This window comes from Dipodomys spectabilis, unplaced genomic scaffold (assembly GCF_019054845.1).
Source record: "Dipodomys spectabilis isolate Male_0828 unplaced genomic scaffold, ASM1905484v1 ptg000069l, whole genome shotgun sequence".
Lineage (NCBI taxonomy): Eukaryota > Metazoa > Chordata > Mammalia > Rodentia > Heteromyidae > Dipodomys > Dipodomys spectabilis.
In genome coordinates, this window is record NW_024870746.1 from 4660495 (window position 1) to 4685269 (window position 24775).

General features: G+C 51.9%; 1 protein-coding gene across 1 annotated transcript; it reads right to left on the reverse strand.

The window, feature by feature from the left end:
- Positions 1 to 1271: 1271 nt before the first annotated feature.
- On the reverse strand, positions 1272 to 24091 carry Ntrk1 (neurotrophic receptor tyrosine kinase 1). The gene is made up of 17 exons (XM_042682189.1): positions 23883 to 24091; positions 20579 to 20653; positions 20243 to 20314; positions 18410 to 18478; positions 17383 to 17522; positions 17089 to 17231; positions 13366 to 13498; positions 8430 to 8759; positions 8063 to 8080; positions 7852 to 7907; positions 7476 to 7578; positions 6853 to 6999; positions 6338 to 6468; positions 5995 to 6167; positions 4190 to 4430; positions 3544 to 3702; positions 1272 to 1593 (listed from the first exon to the last, which is right to left on the reverse strand). The coding sequence occupies exons 1-17, from the start codon at positions 24089 to 24091 to the stop codon at positions 1408 to 1410; spliced, it is 2385 nt and encodes a 794-aa protein (XP_042538123.1). The 3' UTR covers positions 1272 to 1407.
- Between the last annotated feature and the right edge of the window lie 684 nt (positions 24092 to 24775).

Genomic DNA, 24775 nt, shown 5'->3' on the forward strand with positions numbered 1-24775 from the left:
CCTCTGTCTTTTTCTGCCTGCCTGGGTTTTCTCTCTCCTCTCTCCTTTCCCTCTGCCTGCATGACTCCAACTGTGAAACTCCCTCTGGGCTGTGTCTGGAGCCCTGTCCTCCCTCTCTCTACATCTGTGCCTGGCCTCACCTGTTGGATCTGATCCTCCCACCCTCTGCCTCACCATGCTCCCATTCCCTTCTTCCCTGGGTGGTGCAGCATCCCTTATCCCAGGGCAGGAGTGGAAAGGGGCGGGGGTGTCTGTAAACTTGGCCCTTAGGGACCAACTCCCCTACCCCCACTAATCAGCCTGCTGTCCTGGGTTAGATCTCCATTAGCAGTAACCAGCCTGGACAAGAGGCAGGCACCACTGCTGGGCTGGGCCTGGGGGTGATAAGACCAGATTGGATCACAGGGGCAGAGTGAGGGGACTGGGCACCCGGGGACATGAGGCAGCTGGAGTAGCCTGGGGAGATGTGGGAGCGTGCATTATTGCAGGAGCTGGGCAGGAGATTGGAAGTGATGGGGCTGGCAGTGGGGGAGCTGTTCCTGCCTGGCTGCGGGCGGGCGAGAGCACAGGCTTTGCGGTGGGGAAGATATGTGGAGGCGGGACTCTGGTCCCCTGATAAGATGGGCCTGGGAGGACCTTAGTGTGACGGAAACTTCAGAGCACTCAGTGAAGATCACTCTGGGGCTCAATGGTGAGGGGTCGCTCCTTTGGGCAGAATGGGACAGGATGATGGCTCTGTCGTTAGGAAACAGCCACTTTGTCCAGTCCTCACTTCCAAGGGCTAACTGCAAAGTGTCAGAGCATAGAAAAGGGGAAGGAACAGGAGACTTGCTTCTTTTTGTCCTTCAGCTCTAGCCACATGCCCTCGTCCCTTTGTATAACAGGATGCTTGCTCTGTCCTGGGTACACAGGACAAGGAAGATTCACACACACACACACACACACACACACACACACATATTGCTGTCAACTTGCCCTGCCCCATTCCTCAACTCCACCTGCATGTGGCAGGAACAGCTTCCTCCACTTGAAGCGCAGAGGGTCCATCGGAGGCCTCCTCGCCGCTAGGCCAGTAGGTGACTATAGCCATGCCCTGGGGTGACCGCTGCATGAAGCAGGAAGGGAGAGCTAGGGTTGAGGACCCCAGAGAGAATTTCCCCATACCTGAGTCCCAACGCCCCAATCCCAGAGTGATGTCATCTCAGGAATCAGCAAGAGACACAGCCAGGGTTAATAAATATAATTGCTATGATGGAACCTGGCCACGAGAAGCAGGAACATCGTCCATTCCCAGCCCCCCACCTGTCCCCTCCACATGCTGAGGGCGAGTTAGATGCTTTGAGATCACCCTGGGGTTACTGGGAGCTAAGGAGGTAGCCAGGAATATTCCAGTTTCTGTCCCAGCCCCTAACCCAGGACGTCCAGGTAGACGGGTGGTGCCTGGGCCAGGGCTTGCAGGCGGGCATGTACATCCTTAATACTGTGGCGCTGCTGGGGTTCCCGCTGCCAGCAGCCCCGCATAATGGCGTAGACCTCTGGCGGGCAGGCACGTGGCCTCTCCAACTCCCGTCCTTGTGTGATGCACTCGATCGCCTGCGGCCATAGGAGAGACAGAGCAAAGAACACACTAGGCAGGCGCAGAAGAAGGAGGTCAGCCTCACTCCACCTGACCAGGCTCTGTGAGCAACCATATCATGCTCCCCCCCCCGCTTCACACCCCACAGATGGTCTGGACCCTCTGACTACTAGTACTCTGGTACTAGCACACCTCAAAATGCCTTTCTGCCCTGACACTGAGAAATTGGAACTTGGGTGGGACAGCTTCCAGAAGGCTGGAGTGAGAGCCGAAGAGGAGCCAGCTAGGGTGAGGAAGCCCCAGGACATTTGCCAAGTCCATCAGCTTCATGTGAGGAATGGAAGGGGCCTCTGCCTCAGCTCCGGAAGGAAAAAGAAATGAGGCAAAAGTACAGTAAAAGATCTTAAAAGAATGGCAGGCCAGCCAAGCACTGGTGGCTCAAGCCTGAAATCCTAGCTACTCAGGAGGCTGAGATCTGAGGATTGAGGTTTGAAGCCAGCCTGGGCAGGAAAAGTCCGTGAGACTCTTATCTCCAATTAACCAACAGAAAAGTGGAAATGGAGCTGTAGCTCAAAGTGGGAAAGTTCTAGCCTTGAGTAAAAAAGCTCAAGGACAGTTGCCCAGGCCCTTAGTTCAAGCCCCACAACTCACACACACACACACACACACACACACACACACACACACACACACACACACACACACGCACACACACACACACACACACACACACACACAAAAGACAGGCTTGTATTTTAAAGTTCAAAGTGCTTCTACTTCCTTCTCCCTTCTGTGGAGATCAAGCTCCCCTGAAAAGAAACTACAGCATGGAAGATTAAAGTTAGACTCCAGGAAAGACTGCTAGAGCTGCTAAAGGGATTCAAAGAAGAAACAGTGGCAGAGAGATGATTGGAGAAGGAGCCTGGAGCCTATTCCCCCTTCTTTCCCCGCCCCATTAGTGGACTTGGTTATGGGCAGCACTAATTCCATTCCTTCTCTCAGTGCTTGAGAAAATTAAAATCTATAACCCTCTCCCCCACCCCACCAGCCTCCAGGGAACAGACTGCATTAGGAGGAGAAATGGAAACTGACAGCTGCGAGCCAAGGAGGGGGCTGGGGGAGCTGCTCTGGGAGACCAAACACCTGGGGCCTGCTCTGACTGCTGGCCAGCCAGGAGCCCAGGAGGAAGGGCTGTCCTTCTGAGAATGGAACCTTCAGCCTTCCTGTTGCCGTGGCGGGCCACCTTTCCTATGCCCCTCCCTTCCATCCTTGGTAACATCTAGTAGCTCAATAAAATGCTGCCAGGAATTGGGGCCTGACTCAATTTACAACATGCTTTGAGATTCATCCAGGAGCCAGCTGAGCCTGAACTTAACATGGTCAGTGAGGGAAGGATTGGGGCAAGAAAATAAAAATTGGAATCTGGGTACTGGTGGCTCATGGCCTATAATCCTAGCTACTCAGGGGGCTGCGATTTGAGGATCGAGGTTCAAAGCCATCCTGGGCAGGAAAGTCTGTGAGACTCCTATATCCAATTAACCACCAGAAACCAGAATTGGCACTGTGGCTCAAAGTGGTAGAGCACTAGCCTTGAGCAACAAAGTTTAGGGACAGCACCTAGACCCTGAGTTCAAGCCCCATGACTACCCACCATAAAAGGGAGGGGAAGGGAGAAGAGGGGGAAGAGAGAAAGAGGGGAAAGGAAGGGAAGGCAAGGGAAAAAGGAAGGAACAAAGATCAGGGCTGTAGATAGGGAACAGGAGTGAGTTCCCTGAACTTCTCCCCACCACACACACACACACACACACACACACACACACACACACGCACGCACGCACGCACGCACCCCCCCCCCACACACGCACGCACGCACGCACGCACTCCCCCCCCCCCCCCCCCCCCCCCACACACACACACAGGGGCAGGAAAGGCTGGCGGTAGACTGGTGAGACCGGGGCAGAGCTGACCTCAGTGTTGGAGAGCTGATACCAGGGCTGTTTGCCATAGGTGAAGATCTCCCAGAGCACTACGCCAAAGCTCCACACGTCGCTCTCAGTGGTGAACTTGCGGTACAGGATGCTCTCGGGTGGCATCCAGCGGATGGGCAGCATGGTGCGGCCTCCCACCTGCAGGGGTAGGCACATGCCACATTACTGCCAGAGAGTCTCTCCCAGAGCAGCCCCAAGCCCAACCCAGCCTAGCCCAGTGGTGCTGTTTCTGTCTCTTCTAAGGGATTCAAACCCAGATCCCAAAACAAGTATTAGTATTTCATGCCTATAATCCTAGCTACCCAGAAACATAAGATCTGAGGATCGTGGTTCAAAGCCAGACAAAGCAGGAAAGTCTATGACACTTATCTCCAATTAATAACCAAAAAGCTGGAGTGGAGCTGCGGCTCAAGTGGTAGAGTGCTAGCCTTGAACAAAAAGAAGCGCAGGGGCAGTGCCCAGGCCCTAAGTTCAAGCAACAGGACTGGCACAAAACAAAACAAACAACAACAAAACAAAACCCAGATCCCAAAAGGTCTCAGAGGAAGAGGGCATGCCTGCTAGGGCAGGGATTGGGGGACTGTCTTTCAGGGTATCTCTGTGGGAAGAAGCCAGGGACCCTTACGCGGTAATAGTCAGTGCTGTAGATGTCTCTGCTCATGCCAAAATCCCCGATCTTGACCACTAGTCCTTGGCCCACCAAACAGTTGCGGGTGGCCAAGTCCCGGTGCACAAAGTGCAGACTGGCCAGGTACACCATCCCTGCTGCCACCTGGCTAGCCACTGCCAGCAGCTGCCCGAGGCCCAGGGGGCCTGGAGCCACATCCTCCCCACCAGCCAGCAGCTTGGCATCTGGCCCATGGGACCTGAGTGGGAAAGAGAGAGGGAAAGGGATGGGCTGAGAGGGCATACATAGACACACACTCAGCTATGCACACATGCACACACATGCGCACACACACACACACACACACACACACACACAAACCTTCTCTCAAAAACCAGCTGAGGAAGGGAATCCCCAGAGCTGGGCCTGGTAGAGGAGCAAACTCAAGAAGAAATGAGAAAGGGAAAGAAAGACACCAGCTGTCTGGGCATTGGGATGGGGCTGCTACAACCAGGGCTTCAATCAGAAAGAGCCTACACCTATACCTTCCTCTTGGGCAGCACCTTAAAACTCCAGCTGAGACAGGAGGCCACCGCCCCCTTGCCCTTCCTCTCTTGCAATGCACAGTAAGTCTTCCAGCGTCATTTAGGAGCCATCATAATCCCCTTCCTTTCTCAAAGTTCCACTCACAGCCCTTCTCCCACAGCCAGGGGCCCATTTGGCGGCATCTCCCCAGCCTACATCACCCAAGACCAGCACTGGGCCTGCACTGTGTCTGATGAGCAAGAAGATGGGTGTCTTCCTGGCCTTCTCTTGGCTCTAACCCTCTGCCAATCCACCTTCCCTCACCTCAGGGCTGATCCTACCAGCCTTCTAGTGACCCCCAGAGGCTCTTATGGTCAGCTCAGACTAGAAGTCTATCCTAGCTGAGTTCTGTAAGTATGACCTATCATATGACCTATCAGTGTCCCCAAGGAGACACTGGATGTACAATGACAACTGCACCTTTCTTCCTCATCCACAGCCACAGCCCCATACTGTCTCTCCTCCTAGTCAAGAAAGTGGAGTCAGAGAGAAAAGTTATTTGACAAAGAAGGCTCAGGGAGTAAGCAGCAGCTGCTTCCAAACCCTGACTCCCTTTCTGATTAACCCTAACCGAACCTCATGGGTGACAATCTCCACGACAAGGATTCAGTGAGGAAAGCAGATGACATCACAGCCAGGGCCTGGTTGACAAGTGACTCCCCTCCCCACGGATCATCTGGGAAACAGGCGCATTTCTTAAAATGCCGAAAATTCTTAACACAAATACACTTATCAGACTTGTTTGGTCCAAAGCCAAAGAAACAAATTGTGTCTCACTTCCTTCTAGTATGTTGCCCTATGTGCTTGGAAACTATGAGAAATACGTATAAAATGCACATGTACAAGCATGGGGAAAGTGCCTGATGGTAATGTATGTAATCCTCCACAGGGCCAGTTCCTATAGGCCAGGCTTCGGCAGCCACATGAGAACACACACACGCACACACACACACACACACACACACACACACACACACACACACTTGCAAAGTCCACCCATCCCAAAGTGGCAGCTCACAACCTAGGCCACAGCAACCTTTTGAAACTAACACTGTCCTCTGCAGGACAGACCACACAGTCACACCATCTCCTCTCCCATGGATGTGGGAATAGTGCCTTCCTGATCCTTGTTGGGGAACCACCCATCATTTTCACAGAAAGCAGGGACACACTTGGAGGGAAGGGATGACAGGCTCAGCCAGGGGCCAAGGGTCAGCACCAGGGCCAGGCGGCCATACCGGAGGAAGCGATTGAGGTCCCCATGCCGCATGTACTCAAAGACCATGAGCAGTGGGCGGCCCTCGGTGCAGACACCAAAGAAGCGCACAATGTGCTGGTGTTGGAGCATGGTGAGCAGCTCGGCCTCACGCTGGAAGTCTTGTCGAGCATTCTCAGACACCTCCTTCAGTGCCTGGGGACAGGGGCAGAGGCCGGGATTGAGGAAGGGTTCTCGCTTCACTCGATCCAAGGAGCCCTCAGCCCTGCCTCAAGTCTCCTTAGACTTCCTGTTCAGGACCCCACTACCACGGTAGTAGCATGGTCCTGACATGATGGCACTCTGGGAGGTGGCAGAGGGCTCACCTTGACAGCCACCAGCATCTTGTCCTGGTCAGGCAGCAGGTTGTGGCACTCAGCGAGGAAGACCTTCCCAAAGGCGCCCTCGCCCAGCTCCCACTTGAGCACGATGTCCCGGCGTTTGATATGATGCACACCTGGGAGGGGGAGGGGGAGAGGCAGCCCCCGTCTTGGGTGGGGTGGGGCAGTGGTAAGGGCAGGACTGGCTATTGGGATTGTGTGCTGCACCAGATTGTCCAGCTACGGGAAGTGCTGGGCACTGGCCTCCCAGCCCTTTCCCAAGCCCATGTCCTGATTCGGGCCTACATCTGCCCAGAGAGGTCATGATATGGGAACTAGGCACTGGGTAGGGGCTGCTCTCTGCCTGAGGAAGATAAGGGATTACTGAGATCAGGACTGGGACAGAGTAGTGAGATAGGGAAGGAGGGACTCTTAGGACCAGGGCCGGCATAGGGATTTCTGAACACACAGACATGCACACGCACACCCTCGCCCTTGCCCTCGACAGTGTAGCCCCTCACAGGCATCACTGAAGTACTGTGGGTTCTCGATGATGTGGCCTTGAAGCCCAGAGCTTTTGCCCTCAGTAGGGGAAAGTGAACTGCCACCCAATGTCATGAAATGCAGGGACATGGCCAGCCCATCCTCTGGAGCCAGCACAGCAGGACCTAGGGAGAGACACACGGAGATCAGAGCCTGGGCATCCATCTTGGCTTTTGCCCATGCTTGCCTGCAAAGTGCCAGGCCATCCCCCATACCTTCCAATTTACAAGAGAGGGACAGAGGAATTAGGGAGCAAGACAGCAGGAGTGGGGGGAAGGGAAGGCAGCAGGGCCTCTCTTTGACTGGCTCTTATCCAACCCTTGGCCTCATGGGCAACAAAGAGCCCCTGCCAGTCCCCTACAGACCTCCTAGACCCACTTAATGTTTGACTACAATCCAGCCACCAATTAGCAGCTGCTACCTCTGAAACGACCCCCACACTAGCCCAATACACACACACACACACACACACACACACACACACACTCTCTCACACACACACACACCCCTAAAACACCACGTGAGCACAGGCCTTCCCCATATAATCAAGAAAAGCCAGTAGCAAATAGCCAGTAGGACAGACAGCTAGATAGCAACTCACGGTTGATGCCAAACTTGCTCCTCTGTCCACATTTGTTGAGCACAAGGAGTAGAGCAGAAAGAAACAGGCAGGCAAAGACAGCCAGGCCCACGGCCACCGAGACCTAGAGGTAGGGTCAGATCAGAAGTTTCTGCCCCTCAGAGCTTCCCAGAGATAGGATAGAGAAAACTCTCTATCCTACGTGGGGACCCAGAGCCAGGATCCCTGATCTGCCACCTGCTCCTCCCAGATACCCCTCCGGACACCCCAGCCTGCACTGAACAGAGCTTAGACCAGATTGAGATCTGGTCTAAGATCTCCTTGCTCTGCCCAGAAATAACCATAAACGAGCCTCCTGCCTGGCCTCCCCCTCCCAAAGTGACACTCCCATGCTCACCCCAAAAGGTGTTTCATCCTTTTTCTCCACTGGATCTCTAGATGTGCTGTTAGTGTCTGTGGGAGACATAGGGCAGGAAGATCGGCCCACTTCCAGCAGCTTCCTTCCCTGATCCCAAGCTAGTTTCTCAGGAACCTGGTCAGCTGCTCCTTGGCCCCAACCTCAGCTCCAAGGTCCAGATACAACTTTCCATCCAGCCCAGGTTACTCACCCACTGGAGAGAAGGAGACTGCAGAGGGAGGGAGGAGAAAGAACAATCAGATGGAGGAGGGAAGCCCCTCTGAGACTCATCCCTTCAGGGGTGGGAGGAATAGGGAGACCGCTGGACCCCTGGCCCTTTTCCAGTCCAGACTGCTGGACTCTGACCCCCTGGTGCATGGCTCTCTCTTCAGCCAGCCTCAATGGATGGGATAGTTTGGGGTTCAGAAGTCCTGGCTCTGGGGAAATGGAAGGAGGCCAGCACAGAGCTGGACACCAGTTCCTTTCTGTCCAGGACCAAGCACTCCAACTTCTAGAGTCAGGGTCAGAGAAGAAAGGGGGCCGGGGGGGGGGGGCAGGGCTCAGGATGGCTCTCGCACCAGGGATGGGGTCCTCAGGGTTGAACTCAAAAGGGTTGTCCATGAAGGCAGCCATAACAGAAGCAGACGCCTGGCCATAAGGGTTGACAGCCACCAGGGTGTAGTTCCCATTGTTGACATGCGTGGGCTGGTTGAGGCGAAGGCAACCATGCTGCATTGTCTCGTTGGTCAAGGATGACTCCAGGAAATGGGTGTAGATGAAGCTGGTCTCATTGAGTGTGGAGCCATTGAAGAGCCAGCGGAGGGAGGGTGCCGGCTGCCCATCCACAGAGAAGGGGATACACCACTGGTGCTGCCTCACAGCCATACCTAGGTGCACACTGGCAGGGACTGTGGGCAGAGGACAGCTGTGAGTCAGGGGATAACTGGAGGGAAGGGGAATATGGAGATCAGAAATGAGAAGATCAGTTAAAGACAAGCAGATCAGCAGGCTCTAAGAAACTTATAAGGTGTGACAGTTGCAAGAAAGTTGATGGTAAATCTTAAATAAATCTGGTAGCAGGTATACAAAATTCAGAGGCTTCATGAACTTAAGTGACAGGCCCAAAATAAAGTACTTTTCTAAGAGACATTAGAGAAACAGCTGATGACATTTAAACATGGAGTCTTTTGGATACAGGATCTGGAAAAGTTATATGTAATCAAGCTTAAGAAGATAAGATGGAGCTGGGCGCAGGTGGCTCACACCTATAACCTTAGCTACTCAGGGGCTGAGATCTGAGGATTGTGGTTCAAAACCAGCCTAGGCAGGAAAGTCCATGAGACTTTTATCTCCAATAAACCACTCAGAAAAACGGAAGTAGTGCAGTGGCTCAATTGGTAGAGTGTTAGCCTTGAGCTGAAGAGCCGAAGGACAGCATTCAGGCCCAGAGTTCAAGCCCCATGACTGACAAAGAAAAAAGAAGATGAGATGGAGACCTAAACATCAAACAAGTGAAAGGTATATATTCTATAAAAAACTTTTTTTTTTGCCAGTCCTGGGACTCGAACTCAGGGACTGGGCACTGTCCCTGAGCTTCTTTTGATCAAGGCTAGAACTTGACCACTTAAGCCACAGCGCCACTTGCAGCCTTTTCCGTTTTTGTGGTACTGAGGAATCGAACCCAGGGCTTCATGCAAGCACTCTACCACTAAGCAGCATTCTCAGCCCCTCTATAAAGAAGTTTTTGAGGGATGAGGATATAAGCACTTGGCTAGTATGCCCAGGTCCTGGGCTCCATCCCCAGCAGTACAATTGTCTCTGTGTGTGTATGTGTGGGGGGTGATCCCCAGCAGTACAATTGTCTGTGTGTGTGTGTGTGATTCCCCAGCAGTACAATTGTCTGTGTGTGTGTGTGTGTGTGTGTGCGTGTGTGTGTGTGTGTGTGATCCCCAGCAGTACAATTGTCTGTGTGTGTGTGTGTGTGTGTGTGTGTGTGTGTGTGTGTACTGGGGATTGAACTAAAGGCCTCAGGTTATTGCATAGCTTTTTTGCTCAAGTCTGGTGCCCTATCACTTGAGCCACACTTCTACTTTTGGCTTTTTTTGCTGGTTAATTGGAGATAAGAGACTATCATATTTATCTGTACAAGCTGGCTTCAAATGGCTGTTTTCAGCTCTCGCTCTCCTAAGTAGCTGGAATTACAGGAACCTGGCCTTTAAAAAAGAAAAGAAAGGGCTGGGAAGGTGGCTCAGTGGTCGAGTGCTTCCCTCTCTCGAATGCATGAGGCCCTGGGATCAACTCCTCAGCACCCCATAAACAGAAAAAGCTGGAAGTAGCACTATGGCTCAAGTGGTAGAGTGCTAACCTTGAGCTGAAGAGCTGAGAGACAGCACCCAGGTCCAGAGTTCAAGCCCCACAACCAACAGAGGGGGGGGGGGGAAGGGAGAGAAAGGGAGAGAGAGAGGGAGAGAGAGAGAGGGAGAGAGGAAGGGAAGATAAGGGAAAGCAAGGGAAGGGGAAGGGAGCTATGGAAAACCAAGTACTAATGTTCACACCTATCATCCTAGCTACACAGAAGGCTGAGATCTGAGAATCAAAATTCAAAGTCAGCCTGAGCACGAAAGTCTGTGAGACTATTCTCTTCAATTAACCACCAAAAAAGCCATAAGTAGAGGTGTGGCTCAAGCAGCAGCATGCCTGCCTTGAGCAAAAATGCTAAGGGACAGTACCCAAACGCTGAGTTCAAGCCCCAGTACAGGCACAAAGAAAAAGAGTAGCCAGTTGTGGTGGTATACAACAATAATCAACAGAATGAAGACAGCAAATAAAATAATGAGTTCAAGAACAGATGAGAGAGAAAAAAGCTGTCTGTGTGTATAAACACATACAATTTATACTGGAATTCCAGCCAAGATTCATACAATGAAACATCATTCAGTAGTGTGACAATGAACTACAGCTACTCCTATTAACATGGACAGATTCTACAAACTAGACACAGAATTTTACATTCAATAAGATTCCATTTACAAAATGCATAAAAGCAAGCAAAATTGCCAGGCATGGTGGCCCATGTCTATGATCCCAGCACTCGGGGGTTAAAGAAGGAGGATCTATAGTTTGTGGCGATCCTGGACTACATAGTAGACATTTTCCCAACAAACTTAAATAAATAAAAATAAAAGGTGTATGTATCCTTTTTTTGGGGGGGGGGGGGAGCAGTCCTGGGGCTTGAACTCAGGGCCTGGGTACTCTCTGAGCTTCTTTTGCTCAAGGCTAGCATTCTACCACTTGAGCCACAGTGCCACTTCTGGCTTTTTCTGCTTATGTAGTGCTGAGGAATCAAACCATATATGCTAGGCAAGCACTCTACCACTAATGCACATTCCCAGCCAGTGTGTATATCCTTTATGCACATTTTTATGTATATTTCACAACAAAAGAAGAAAGACTGCCAGGTACTGGTGACTCATGCCTGTAATCTAACTACTAAGGAGGCTGAGATCTGAGGATCACTATTCAAAGCCAGCCCTGGCAGGAAAGTCCAAGAGACTCTTATCTATAATAAACAACCAGAAAACTGGAAGTGGCACTGTGGCTCAAGTGGTAGAACACTAGCCTTGAGCTGAAGAGCTCAGGGACAGCACCAAGGGCCAGAGTTCAAGCTCCACAATCACAAAAAAAAAAAAAGGACATATAAAACAGAATAACTACTGGGTGTGACAGCCCCAACTCTGTAATCCTAGCTACTTGGAAGGTAGAAACTGGGGAATCACAGTTTGAGGCCAGCTGAGACTTCCATCTCATAACTCCATCTTAACCAGTTGCTGGGCACAGTGGTGCTTGTCTGTCTTCCTCACCAATGTGGAGAAACATAAATAGGAGAATCTTTTTTTTTTTTTTGGGGGGGGGGGTCCAGTCCTGGGGCCTGAACTCTGGGCCTGGGCGCTGTCCCTCAGCTCTTCAGCTCAAGGTTAGCGCTCTACCACTTGAGCCACAGCACCACTTCCAGCTTTTTTCTTTTTGTTTATGTGGTGCTGAGGAATCAAACCCAGGGCCTCATGCATGCAAGGCAAATGCTCTACCACTGAGCCACCTTCCCAGCCCCAAGTAAGAGAATCTTAATCTAGGTCTGTATAACCATAAATTAAGATCCTATCTCAAAAAATAAGCAGGGTACATAAGGCTTATGCTTGTAATCCTAGCTATTTTAGAGGCTAAGAGCAGGAAAATCATGGCTCTAGGCCAGCCCAGGCAGAAAAGTTTGTGAGATTCTATCTCAAAAATAACCAGCCTAACCCAGCACCAGTGGCTTACTGGCTTACCAGTGGCTATTCAGGAAGCTGAGATCTGAGGCTTGTGGTTTGAAGTCAGCCCAGGCAGGAAAGTCCACAAGACTCCTATCTCCACTAAACTAGCAAAAAAGCTGGAAGTAGATCTGTGGTTCAAAGTGGTAGAGTGCTAGATTGAACAAAAAGAAGCTCAGGGACAGGTTCCTATGCCTTAGAACTGGCATGTAAACAAATAAATAACCAGGCTGAAGGCATGGCTCAAATGGTATAACTCCAGCCCAACAAATTTGAGACCCTGAGTTCAAACCTCAGTACAAAGAAAAAGAAAGAAAGAAAGAAAGAAAGAAAGAAAGAAAGAAAGAAAGAAAGAAAGAAAGAAAGAAAGAAAGAAAGAAAGAAAGAAAGAAAGAAAGAGAAGGAAGGAAGGAAGGAAGGAAGGAAGGAAGGAAGGAAGGAAGGAAGGAAGGAAGGAAGGATCCAAAACCTGAAGATCTAATATAAGATGATTTACTGGAAGTGACCCTGTGGCTCAAAGTAGTAGAGTGCTAGCCCTGAGCAAAAAGAGAGCTCAGGGACAGTACTCCTGACTTCAAGGTCCATGATCAAAATTTAAAAAAAAAAAAAAAAAAGGTTAATTTGCTGGCAGATTTAGTCTAGATAACAAGCCTGAAGCGGAACCTTTCAGGAGAGGAATTTCCCTGTTTTAAAATAAGAATGCAACTCTTGGGTTTTGATTCTTTCCTGGAAGTCCAAGCCCTAACTTGTTCTACCCACAAACATCAGTTGGAAGCAAATGACAACTGGAAACTCAATTGTGGGTGTTAGTAGTGACTTGTTTTAAAGTGGTCATTCCAAAACCTAGAATAAAATCCTAAATGAAACAGAAAAACATACAAACAAATCAGGCCGTGGGGCAAAGGCCCTGGGGCAGCATGAGAAGCACTTGAGTGCAGTGGGGACAGCCGGGCAGCTGGCGTTGAAGGCCTCAGGTAGCAGAGCTTGGGCAGAGGGCCAGAAAGAAATCCATCCCCACCCCTCCGGCCTTGAAGCCCTCAGGACATCCCCCAAAGGATCAGGTTTTCATGGGAATCTGGAAACAGCTGGGAGGGAGCAGCTGTGGGGCTGTACACTCACTCTTCCCTCCAGCATCCACCCTCCATCCTCCTTCTAGGGAAGAAGGCAGGGGAGGGGTTGCAGGAGCCCTCATGTCATGAAGACTTACAGGAAACATTGACCTGGACAGAGATCTCAGTGCGGCCCACATCGTTTTCTGCCCAGCATGTCACATTCTTCCTGTTGAGGTCACTGGTGACATTGGCCAGCATCAGCTGCAGGGACGGCAGATCTCCAGATGTCTGGATCCATGAAGAAAGGGAAACCAAGAAGGTTTTCAAGTGGCTTGGGGCTATAGCCGAGAGCGCATGCATGCATGCATGGGTGTGTGCATGCGTGAGTGTGTGCGTGCATGCGTGAGTGTGTGCGTGCATGCGTGCGTACGTGCGTGTGTGTGTGTGTGTGTGTGTGCGTGTGTGTGAGAAAGAGATAGCATGTGCATGCCTGGGGAGGTGTGGAGTGGGGGAGAGGCACTAACTCCAGATGGAGACAGGAGGAGGGCTGGGGAAGGGAATGGAAAGGGAGAAAGGGAGTAGGAGGGGACGTAGCAGAGAATGGCTTCTTCCTTTAGTTTGTGTGTAGACTACCTCCTGGGTCACTTATTTAGTGATCCAAGAAACCCAAGGCATAGGCAATAACCTGAAAACATGCACAAAACCAAAGCCACTCACCTGGGGAGCTACTCCAAAGTATATTCACACACCGACCATTAAAGAACCAAATAGAACCTTGCCTCCTAGTTAATTGTTTTACACGGTTGGAACAAACATAGTCTCAGCCCAAAGAAAGTCGGAAACAAAGAGATGAGGTAAGGCTCAAAGGCACATGCCTGTAATCGTAGCTATACTAAGGCAAAAAGCTAGTGAGATCCTCATCACAACCATTAAACCAGGAATGGTGATTTATGTCATATGGCCATAGCTACTCTGCAGACATAGGCGGGAGGATCTCAGTCCAGACTAGCCTGGGAAAAATCTTAAAACCCCTATTGGAAAAAATAGCTAAAGCAAAAATAGTTTGGTACAGTTCAAGTGGCAGAGCACCTCCTTAGAAGCACAAGGGGCCTGAATTCAAGTACTAATACCACCAAAAAGAAAGAAGAAAGGCCAGGGGCTGGGAAGGTGGCTCAGTGGTAGAGCGCTTGCCTTGCATGCATGAGGCCCTGGGTTCGATTCCTCAGCACCACATAAGCAAAAAGAAAAAAACCGGAGGTGGTGCTGTGACTCAAGTGGTAGAGCGCTAGCCTTGAGCTGAAGAGCTGAGGGACAGCGCCCAGGCCCAGAGTTCAGGCCCCACGACTGGACCCAAAAATAAGAAAGAAAGAAATAAAGAAGAGAGGCAAGGCACAGGGGCTCATGCCTGTAATCCTAGATACTCAGGAGGCTGAGATCTGAGGATCACAGTTCAAAGCCAGTCCAGTCCATGGGACTCTTATCTCCAGAAAACCAGAAGTGGTGCTGTGGCTCAAGTGGTAGAGCACTCACCTTGAGCTGAAGAGCACAGGGACAGCGCCCAGGCCCAGAGTTCAAGCCCCACGACCAACCAAAAAAAAAAAAAAAAAAAAGAAGGAGGAGGAGGAGGAGAAGAAAAAAGGAAAAAGAAAGAGAGATGGTGGCGATGCAGGGGTGGTAGGCAGCGAGCAGCACCTGACTGCCTTTGGCAGACAGACAGTGAGAGAGGCTGAGCTAGGTGGGGTGACTCCGCTCTGAATCATCATTGGAGATTAGATCACATTCAGATTCTCTTCCTAAGAAACCGTGGTCGCATCACATGTAACGTATATGACCTTAACCCCTAATCTTGATGAACTATGAACTTGGGTGAGTTTGTTCCATAAGAGGAGTGGAACATCTTTAGATACTTTTAAAGCTCTTTTCATAAGATGGTTAAAAAATGTTCCAAAGGATGAATGTCATTTTTCTGGAAATTTCATAATGGATAAATGTCATTTATCTGGAAATTTCATACATGTGGAGGAGGAGTTTTTCTGAGCCTCCTCTGGAAGATTCCAGAAGAGCTCCCTGGCCTTCCACCTGGGCTCCCTCAGCTACTCCCTCTCCTCCAATCACCCTAGGGACTGGTTCCTACTTATTCCTCTCCTGGACCACCAGCTTCTCCTTACTCTCCAGACCAAGGAGACCAGCCTCTTTTCCTTCCATGTAATCCACTTACAGTGGGATTTCTCTATTGGAAGTTGTATTAACCAATGTAAATTTCCCCCAAGAGTGAGCAAAAGCCTGGGATTTCCCAAGCAGACAGCTGGAGCAAGATATTTCCACACCAAATCCTGGCCTCAGCCTCCATTCTTTCCATTAGTCACTGGAAGCAGCCTTGAACTGTGGAGTAGTAAAACCACTCGGGGGCCATGGTCCCTCCGCTGTGTCTGGAACCCTTGCTCAGGGCTCCAGGGTTCTCTTCTCACATTCTCAATAATTCTGGGTTTGCCTCTCCTCCCAAAGCCAAGCCAAATTGAACACCACACCCTCATCCCGCCCATCTACCCTCTAGTTGCTGGGTGTCTACTCCAGGTGCAGCCTGCTTTAAAGCGGGGCCCAGCTCAGTGTGAGAGCTTAGTGAGTTTGGGAACAAGGCCTCCTTTAGTCAGCTTGGCTATGTGGAGCTGCCCACAGCCAGCCTATGGACAGAGGCAGAGCCTGGGAAGGTGCCCAGAGACATGTCTGGATAACAGATAGCAGCCAGAGAATGCCCAGAGGCAGACAGGACATCAGAAGGCCATCATGTCCACCTCTTCAGTTTGCTGATAAGAAAACCAAAGTGCAGGCAGTTAAGGGATTATTTTCTTCCCTAAAGTCACTAAGAAGTAATTAGAGTTGGAACCAGACCTAAGCAGACTTTATTAATGTGTTCATCCCACACCCAAGAGAAGGCTTCTTCCACCTTCTCCAGAAAAAGACTCCAAAGGCCCCTGGAAACAGGCCCTGGGTGCAGGGCCACAGATATGGCACCTTTTATGGACCTCAATTTCCTTATCTAGAAAGGGAGTGTATGTAGGTGGGCTCCAGTAGCTCACACCTGTAATCCTAGCTACTTAGGAGGCTGAGGTCTTAGGAGCAGAGTTCAAAACCAGCCCAGGCAGGAATAAGATTCTTTTTTTTGGGGGGGGGGGGTCCGGTCGTGGGGCCTGAACTCTGGGCCTGGGCGCTGTCCCTCAGCTCTTCAGCTCAAGGCTAGCGCTCTACCACTTGAGCCATAGCGCCACTTCCAGCTTTTTTCTTTTTGCTTATGTGGTGCTGAGGAATTGAACCCAGGGCCTCAGGCATGCAAGGCAAGCGCTCTACCACTGAGCCACCTTCCCAGCCCCAGGAATAAGGTTCTTAATTCCAATTGACTACCAAAAAGCTGGAAGTAGAGGTGTGGCTCTAGTGGTAGGTAGAGCACTAACCTGCAGCAAAAACAGCTAAAGGGCAGCACCCAGGCCATGAGTTCAAGCCCCAATACTGGCACGAAGGGAAAAAGAAAAGAAAAAGAGTATATGACAAGGGTCATCTGTTTGGTCCCTTGCTGCTCCAGCACGAATGGTGACCCCCCCCCTCTACTGCAACCTTCTCTCTGTTTCCAGAAAAGGGCCCTCCTGAAGGCTCCAGGGGGTCTGGCAGAGCTGGGCCAGTGTCCTCCCTGGGGTTTTGTGTGTGTCCTGAGCTGCCTCAGTTTCACTCTCTTGGGCTGCTTGTTTGTTCTGTTGTTTCCCCTTCCCAGTCTTGGTCCCTGCGTCCTGTCTCTTGTGGACGGGGGGGGGGGGGGGGGTGGGGGTGGGGGGGGGGGGGGGGGGGGTGGGGGGGGGGTGGGGGGGGGGGCATGCATGGCTTCTCACCATCACTGTAGCTGTACCATCTAGCTCGGTGAGGATCCAGCCAGCATCCTGGGGCCCCTGCCCAGACACATGGCATTGCAGCAGGACACTGTCCCCCACTTCCACAGAGGTGTTCGGCATCTGGACCTTCAGCGTGGGCACACCTGGCCACCAAGATGCCACGGGGATGTTAGTTACTAGGCATTGCCTCAAAACCCCACCCTGGGTCTACTTCTTCCTCTACCTTCCTGCCTGCCATGCCCCCAGGCAGGTAGCCCTCTATGCCCACCTGCTGACTACTTCTCCAGCACCTACCACAGCTGGTGTTGTGCCTGAGGGTGAGGGACCTGGCACACTGGAGCCTCTGGGCATGCAGCCTGCCCAGCCCTTCCTCTTCCCAGCGCTGAAGCCACTGCAGGCCACAGGAACATCGTAGAGGGTTCCCCGACAGGTCTCTGGTGGGCATGGGAACACACCAAGGGAGTCAGGAAGAGACAGATGTGGGGACTGAGGAGCCAGAGAGATGCAGTGCATGGGCTAGATGGCAAGGATGGTGATGGCAAAGGGGCAGGGCTACACAGGACGGGCACCTGTCACAAACACAGCCTTAACCCTTGAGTAACTCAAAGAAATAAATGTGCAAGGCTGGGATGTAGCTCAGTGGCAAAGCTCTTGTCTAGTAAGTGCAACGTCCTGGATCCATCCCCAATACCAAAAAAGAAAAGACAAAAAAAAAATACAGTTAAAAAAAAAAAAAAAAACCAAACATGGGGGGGGGGGTGGGAAGGGGAAACAAAGGAAGAGGTTACAATGCTTGATAAGAAATGTACTCATTATCTTTACCCATGTAATTGTAACCCCTCTGTACAGTATTTTCACAATAAAAAATTTAAAAAAACAAACATACCAGCCGCTGGTGGCTCATGATGAGCAGGAGGAAAGGGAGAGCAGGCCCTCTAGCAGTGAAGTAGGCCTTCTGTGCACTTGACCACTGCCACACCCCACCCAAGTGTGAGTTGCCCTGAGACAGATGGGCTGTGCCAGATACAGGTCTAGTGGGCCTGTGGTCAGCTCAGCTGGGACCTCAGAACCATGCCAGCACCCAGCCTCTGGCCACACAGGATCTGTATCTCAACCCAGCCCAGCCCTAAACACTCAGCCAGCAGCCCTTCAGCCTGTGGCGGGCAGTCTCTGTGTTGATGGGGTGCCTGCACACAGTTCCCAGTTTCTGCTGACTCCCCACTGCCCACAAACACAGTGAATGCCATCCCAGAGACACAAGTGCACAGGGGACCACACATGCCACCCTGGCCGCCCTTGCCCGGGGAGCCCCCACACTCACAGCTCCTGTAGGGAGAGACCCTGCACCGTTTTCCAAGACAGAGACTCCAGAGCATTGAAAGACAGATTCCTGTAAAAGCAACAGACCCCCCTGAGCCACCGACCTCACCCTGACCCAGTTCGAGGGGGAGCCAGGAGGAAGTTCACATCTACTGCCCCCCTTCCCACAGCACAGAACTAGAACAAGGGGGGGAGGGAGGAGGGAAAGGAGGACAGGAGAGAGACTTGGAAAGGGAGTTCGAGATGGCTCTGTATTTAGAGTCAGGTTCAGGCAGGTAAACCTTTTTGAGTTTGTTCCTCTCCCTGGGACAACAAGGGTTAATCCCACTTAACCCCTTCCCCAGACCCCAGGGAGGGGATCTAAAGGAACAGCCGGCCCCCCTCTCCCAGCCTCCAGCCCCAGCTGGCAAAGTGCTGAGGCCACAGCTGGGGGAGGGGGGGCCATCTGTACTGCACCCCCCCACGCCCCTCCCCCTCGACAGGAGGGAAAGAGCCAAGCTCCCACACTCCTTTGCCCCCTGCAGGACAGACTACAAGGATGTCAAAGTACTGCCTCAGGTCCCCTCCTCCTCCTTCCTGTTGCTCCACAGAGCGGAGGAAGTCAGGCAGAAAAAAAAAAAAAGACCCCCAGAACCATAGCTCCCTAGTTACAGAGATGAAGTAAACGAGCCCATATAGGAACCCCAGCTTTGTGCTAACACCTAGCTGTTGCTCCCTGAATGCTGGGGTGGGGGAGGACGGGGTCCCTCTCCTTGAAACTGTGAGGGCTGGGTTGGAAAGGCACCTCCATGCAAGGACCAGAGACACTGCCACTCTGGAGACACATTAGAGCTGGCAGTGAACTCACTTGTCCTGTCACTTGCAGCTGTGGGATCTCAGCCCAGAAATATAACCTCTCTGATTCTCATCTATCAAAATAGGTACAACAGGCCTGAGAAGGTAGCTTAGTGGTAGAGTGCTTGCCTAGCGTGCATGAAACCTGGGTTCGATTCCTCAGTACCATAAAAACAGAAAAAGCCAGAAGTGGCACTGTGGCTCAAATGGTAGAGTGCTAGCCTTAAACAAAAAGAAGTTCCGTGACAGGGCCCAAGCCCTGAGTTCAAGCCCCAGGACTGGAGAGAGAGAGAGAGAGAGAGAGAGAGAGAGAGAGAGAGAGAGAGAGAGAGAGAGAGAAGAACAGGTACAACACCATCTGGTACCAGGTTGATTGCAAAGAGACCCTGACATAAGAATGTGAAATATTGCTGAATATTTACTTTTAACCCAGTCTGTAGTAGGTAATGCAATGGTGTTTCAAGCAAACAAAACTTGTTAAATCACTGGACCCAGCCCAACAGGCCCCTTCCATCTCTCTATGAGCTCATGGAAGAAGCAGAGCTGACACTCAGCAGCCCAGCAGGTGTTGCCAGGGACTCTGAAGATGTCTCCTGCCCACTCCATGCTCTGTTCCCAACAGGACAGATAGCTGTGATGAGTGGCAGGGAAGGCGACCCCCACTCCCAGGCTAGCTCAGGACTGATGCTTCCCATCTAGGAGGAGTAGAAGATGAAATTCTGGCCAGAACCCGGGAGTCCTGCTCCCTTCCCTTGCTCTTGGAACTAGATTATGCATTTGAACTCCAAGCAGATACCAGGAAGACATCCAAGAGGTAAGTTCTTGAAGTGTGCAGCATGGGCATGAGACAGGAGGGACTTTGGAGGGAGCACTATCCAGGGGATGGAGAGACATCTCCCTGATTATTCTTCAGAACAGTCCCCTGGGGAGGACCAAGCCTATGAGCAGTCTAAATCTTAGGGCCTTCCCCATCTCCACCCAGCCCAGCCCTGCCACTCACAGGCGACTGAGTTGAGGAGTGAAATGGAAGGCATCTGGAGCCACGAAGCGAAGGCCACTCTTCACGATGGTCCTGCAATGGGTACAGGAGGATTCTGAGTCCTTGCCCTCTCTACTAATTCCTGCCCCAAGTTCCCAGTGCTGGGTCCTGCACCCCTCTCTGATCCCTAATTCCTATACCTGTCCTGGATTCCTCAGATCTCTGAACTTGCTAATCTCCCCAGCTCCCAGTTCTCAACCTCTCAGCCCCTCCCAGACCTTATGACTCTTGAGCCTACCCCACATTTTGGTCCTGGCCCTCTGCCCAGACCCAACCTGCACACCCTCAGCCCCTCACAGGTTTCTTAGCTCCCTCAGGCCCTGAAGGTCACTGAGCTCCAGGCGCTGCAGATTCTGCTGATTTTCCACATAGCTGTAAGGAGGAGAGAGGATGATCAGCTGGCAGTCAGGTCCACAGGACACTCCTCCAAACCCACCACCTCCTTCACAACTTTTTTTTTTTGCTGGTCCTGGGGCTTGAACTGGGGCCTCAATACTATTTATGAGGTTCTTTTGCTCAGGCTAGTGCTCTACCATTTGAGCCACAGCACCACTTCTGGGATACTTCTCTGGGTGGACTGGTTTCTAACCATGATCCTCAGATCTCAACTCCCTGAGAAGCTAGGATTACAGGTGTAAGCCACCAGCACACAGCTTCCTTCACAATCATACGTGTGTGTGCACATGCCTGCACATGCATGCACCATTCACACACAGACCTAAGTACATACATATGCACAATAAGTGTGTGCACATATGCAAAATATATCTCCTTACAAGTCACACCTGCACATGCATCCTCACACTCTCATGCATTTGCACCCTCCCACACACCTCTTGCACTATTTACCCACCAAGCATGCACAGACACACAGAGACAAAAGCACATGCACAGAGATGCTCTTGCTTATGTGTGTTCACACATGCACAGGTGCACACAGATGCATGCTCATATACTCGTACACAGGCAAAACACATCTATACTTCTTGCATGCACACACAAACATGGGTGAGAATGTACACACATCTGCTCATAAACACACTAGACCTTTCTCAGCTTACACAACCTCACCAGTGGGCACTGGTTTTCCCAAAGAGGGCCCCTCACCACTGCCACTGCCCCACTCAGCACAGAAGATCCCTGTGGTCATGTGAATGTGTGCTTCCAAACACACCTGCTCAGGGTTCACATCTGGGCTCACTCACAGACACACAAACACACTCACACAAACACACCCCAGTCCCTCTGCCTTCTTAAGGCTTTTGGCCCCTCCCCACATTCAGGCAGCAACCTCTAGTCACACCCCCCCCCCCAGGCCTTTGCAGAGCAAGCAAGAAGCATAGAGGCTATCAGTCAAGGACCCCCCTCCCCTACTACCCCACAAGGGAGCCAGAAAGGGAAGAGGGGCAGGGAGAATGTGAGGGGGAGGGAGTGAGGAGGCCAGGGACTGGCTGCCTACACAGTGCTTGATGAGGGAAGGCTGAGTGGGGTGGGGAAGGAGGGCAGAAAAACAAAGAGTGAAACAGAGAAAGGGAGAAACAGAAACTGTCTGGAAGAGAACTGGCAGAGAGACACAGGGAGAGAGGGAAGGCAAGAAGAAAGATAAGGAAAAGGAGACAGATAGGTAGAGAAGGACAGAGAAAGCAAGACAGGAAGAGCAAGGAAAGAAAGAAAAGCAAGCAGGCATTGGGGATGGTAATGGCTGCCTGCCACCTGCCTAGCTTCTGGATCTGGCATGTAGAGAGTTCCTAAGAATTCACCTCCCCTACAGTGGCATGTCATGTGCTCTCCTTACTCCTTTATGCATGCAAGGGACCTGACATGCTACCAGTTCTCAAAACTCTCCCTTCCTACCCTTGGACTTTCCCTAAATAAGGAAAGGGAACCAGGACCAATATAAGTGACCCTTCGCTGCTCTCCTCCCAGCCCTGGCCCCCATAGGGACAGCCAGGTGTCAGGTCCTCAATCCCCTGAGGCTTTAGGGAATAGCATCTAGTGTCTTTGAGGGAGGGCAGGTCCCTGTACTGATCACGGGCCAGCCTTTGACCAAAGGGTTCCAAACTATAAGGAGATGGTAAGAAGGTGAGGCCAGTGGGTGTATGCAAGCTGTCAGGCAATGTGCTCAAAGCTGCTTCATTGGCTTGGATTCATAATTAATCTGTCTGTTCAAGTCCATTATCTCCTTGTTAGCTCTGCGGATGAGGGAGGGAGAGGTGGCTGAAGGAGGAGGGAAAGGCTGCAGGAGGTTTGGGGGTGGGGGATCAGGCTGCTGCCCCACCCTGGGGGACATCTTAATTCATCACCTTTCATGTCTTCAGGTCCCCAGAACTGTCCACTCCCCCCAGTCTCTAGGCTAGAATCACCTGATGCTTGGAAATTAACTGAGAAATAAGAACACTGATGGGGCGTAGTCAAACCCTAGTTTGAAGCCCAGCGTGATGAATGGACAGAACCACAGATGACAGCTGGGCTCTCCTGCCCCCTCTCATGTGAAAATCTAGGCCCAGACCAAGACAAGGCCATCTCTTCTCTTTCTGGTCTCCCTAGGGCCATTAGAGAGAGATACTCAGTACCTTCCCGTTAATTACCCTAAGATGTTCGAGTAACTCAGTGCCAATTATTACAGGCTGCTCCAGTAACTTCCAGCCAGTGATAGCCTCCACCTTGGACTCTCTTTAGCCTGTTACTGCACGAGACTAGGGTTCCTGATCCATCTTCTACAGCCCAGAGCACAGGAAGGGGATTTCTCCCTCCTCTTATAGAAGTCTTGCTGGTCCCACCAGCCATACAGAATACTGGTGTATTTTCTAGCCTTCATCATGTGATACTTGAGTACTTTTAGGCCAGTTATTGCAGCGGCTAAAACGAACTTAAATATTGTGTAAGGGATTTTTTGCAGAATGTCAGACTACTGCAGAATGCTGGCAGCTCTTTCCAGCTTTGGATCTGGAGATGGAAAGAACCTCTCAGAAATAGCCCAGACTCCCTGAGTCAAGCAGGGAGACCACGGTACAAAGGGAGATAGGGGTGGGGGAAGAGAAGATAAGGGAGCCTGTCTCATTGCACATACTCAAATCAAGGAGACCCGGAGGCAAGAATGGTGGAAATGGGGCTAGGATAGCTCAACTACCAAGGTAGGGCTCCTCATCACCTCCCACCAATTCCAGCTCAATTTCAAGTTCATGGGAATAGCTGGGCATGACAGATTGGAAGTTGATTTCTACCTAGAAAAGGGAAAAGACAGTAAAGGTGTCACACTGAGGGGTTCTCCCAGCTAATCATCCCCTCCATGGGGCAGACCATAGGCTTCTAGAAGAGTGGGGAGGGGGAGGCTTCTGGATGGCTGGACTGACTCAGATCTGATGGACAGATATTCACCCTTGCTCTGCCTCAAACCAGTGATCTAGCTACCCTGAGCTTCACAGAGAATCCCAGGCAGAAATAGTGGGACTTGCCGGGTTGCCCAGGTACCATCAAAGTGCGCAATGCCAGCCTTGCCGCGCCCACCCCGCCTGACCCAGCAAGCCAGCATCGAGTGCGCGCCCTCGGGGTACGGCGGTGCCCTCCTGTCCCCGCGTCCTCTCGCCCGACGGACACTCACAGATCTGTCAGATTCTTGGCGCCCAGCAGTTGGAGGCTACTCAGGTTCCCAGCCTGGGTGCAACGCAGCCCCGAGGGACCAAAGGGGCAGCAGACATCGGGGCAGGATGCAGCGCCTGAAGATGCCAGCATCAGCCAAGCCAGCAGGCTGCCCGGCACTGTCGCCCGGCGATGCCAGCCGAGCTGCCCGCTCCGCTGGCCTCGCAGCATCGCGGCAGCGCGCGCCTAGCTCCGGCCTGGCGGCCGTCGGTCCGTGCGCTCCCAGCTGCGGCGGCCGCCGGGCCTCCAGCGACATGTGCGAAGGGCGGCAGTGTTAAAGACCCAGCCGCCAGGAAAGGGCGGAGCCAGCGTCCCCGCCCGGCCCCGCCCCGCCGGCTCCGGCCCCGCCCCATCCCCTGAAGCCCCCAACTCTGCCCCCCTTCCCTGTCAAGGGCTCCCATCCCCCCGTGCCAGCTTTCTGCCCGAATATTCCTGCGCTTCCAGGCGTCATGAAAGGGCCGCGACGGAACGCCTCAGGAGTTGTCTTAGGGGGCTAGGGGAGCTGGGAAGTTGATACGTTATTTTTTTCCCCCAAAGTAAAACAGCTGCATTTTTAGCTTGGGGGTTGCGGGGGGAGGAGGGAAGATGATTGAGCCGGGAAAAGGTTGCAGTCCAGGTCATCCTACCCAGTCCCCGGCCTCGCCATGCACTTGCCTGAGGGGGTGTGCATGTCACTTGGGATAAACTAGGTGGAATACTTTGAACTTTAGTAATAGAAGGAAGAGGACGCCCAAAAGGACCAGAAGCAGAACCTGGGGAGGAAGACAAGAGCAGAGAATGAGAAGAGATGATCTGAGAACAGCCACAGACCCGGGAGCCGGGACCCCTCGGTCCAGAGAGACCACAGGGTGGCGC

Coding starts and splice junctions, on each gene's coding strand:
- Ntrk1 (XM_042682189.1), bottom strand. CDS start 24,091: ATGCTGCGAGGCCAGCGGAGCGGGCAGCTCGGCTGGCATCGCCGGGCG. Junction 17,232..17,382: donor CAGGCACAACACCAGCTGTG/GTAGGTGCTGGA, acceptor CTTGGTGGCCAG/GTGTGCCCACGCTGAAGGTC. Junction 4,431..5,994: donor GACCTCAATCGCTTCCTCCG/GTATGGCCGCCT, acceptor TTTCCCACTCAG/GTCCCATGGGCCAGATGCCA.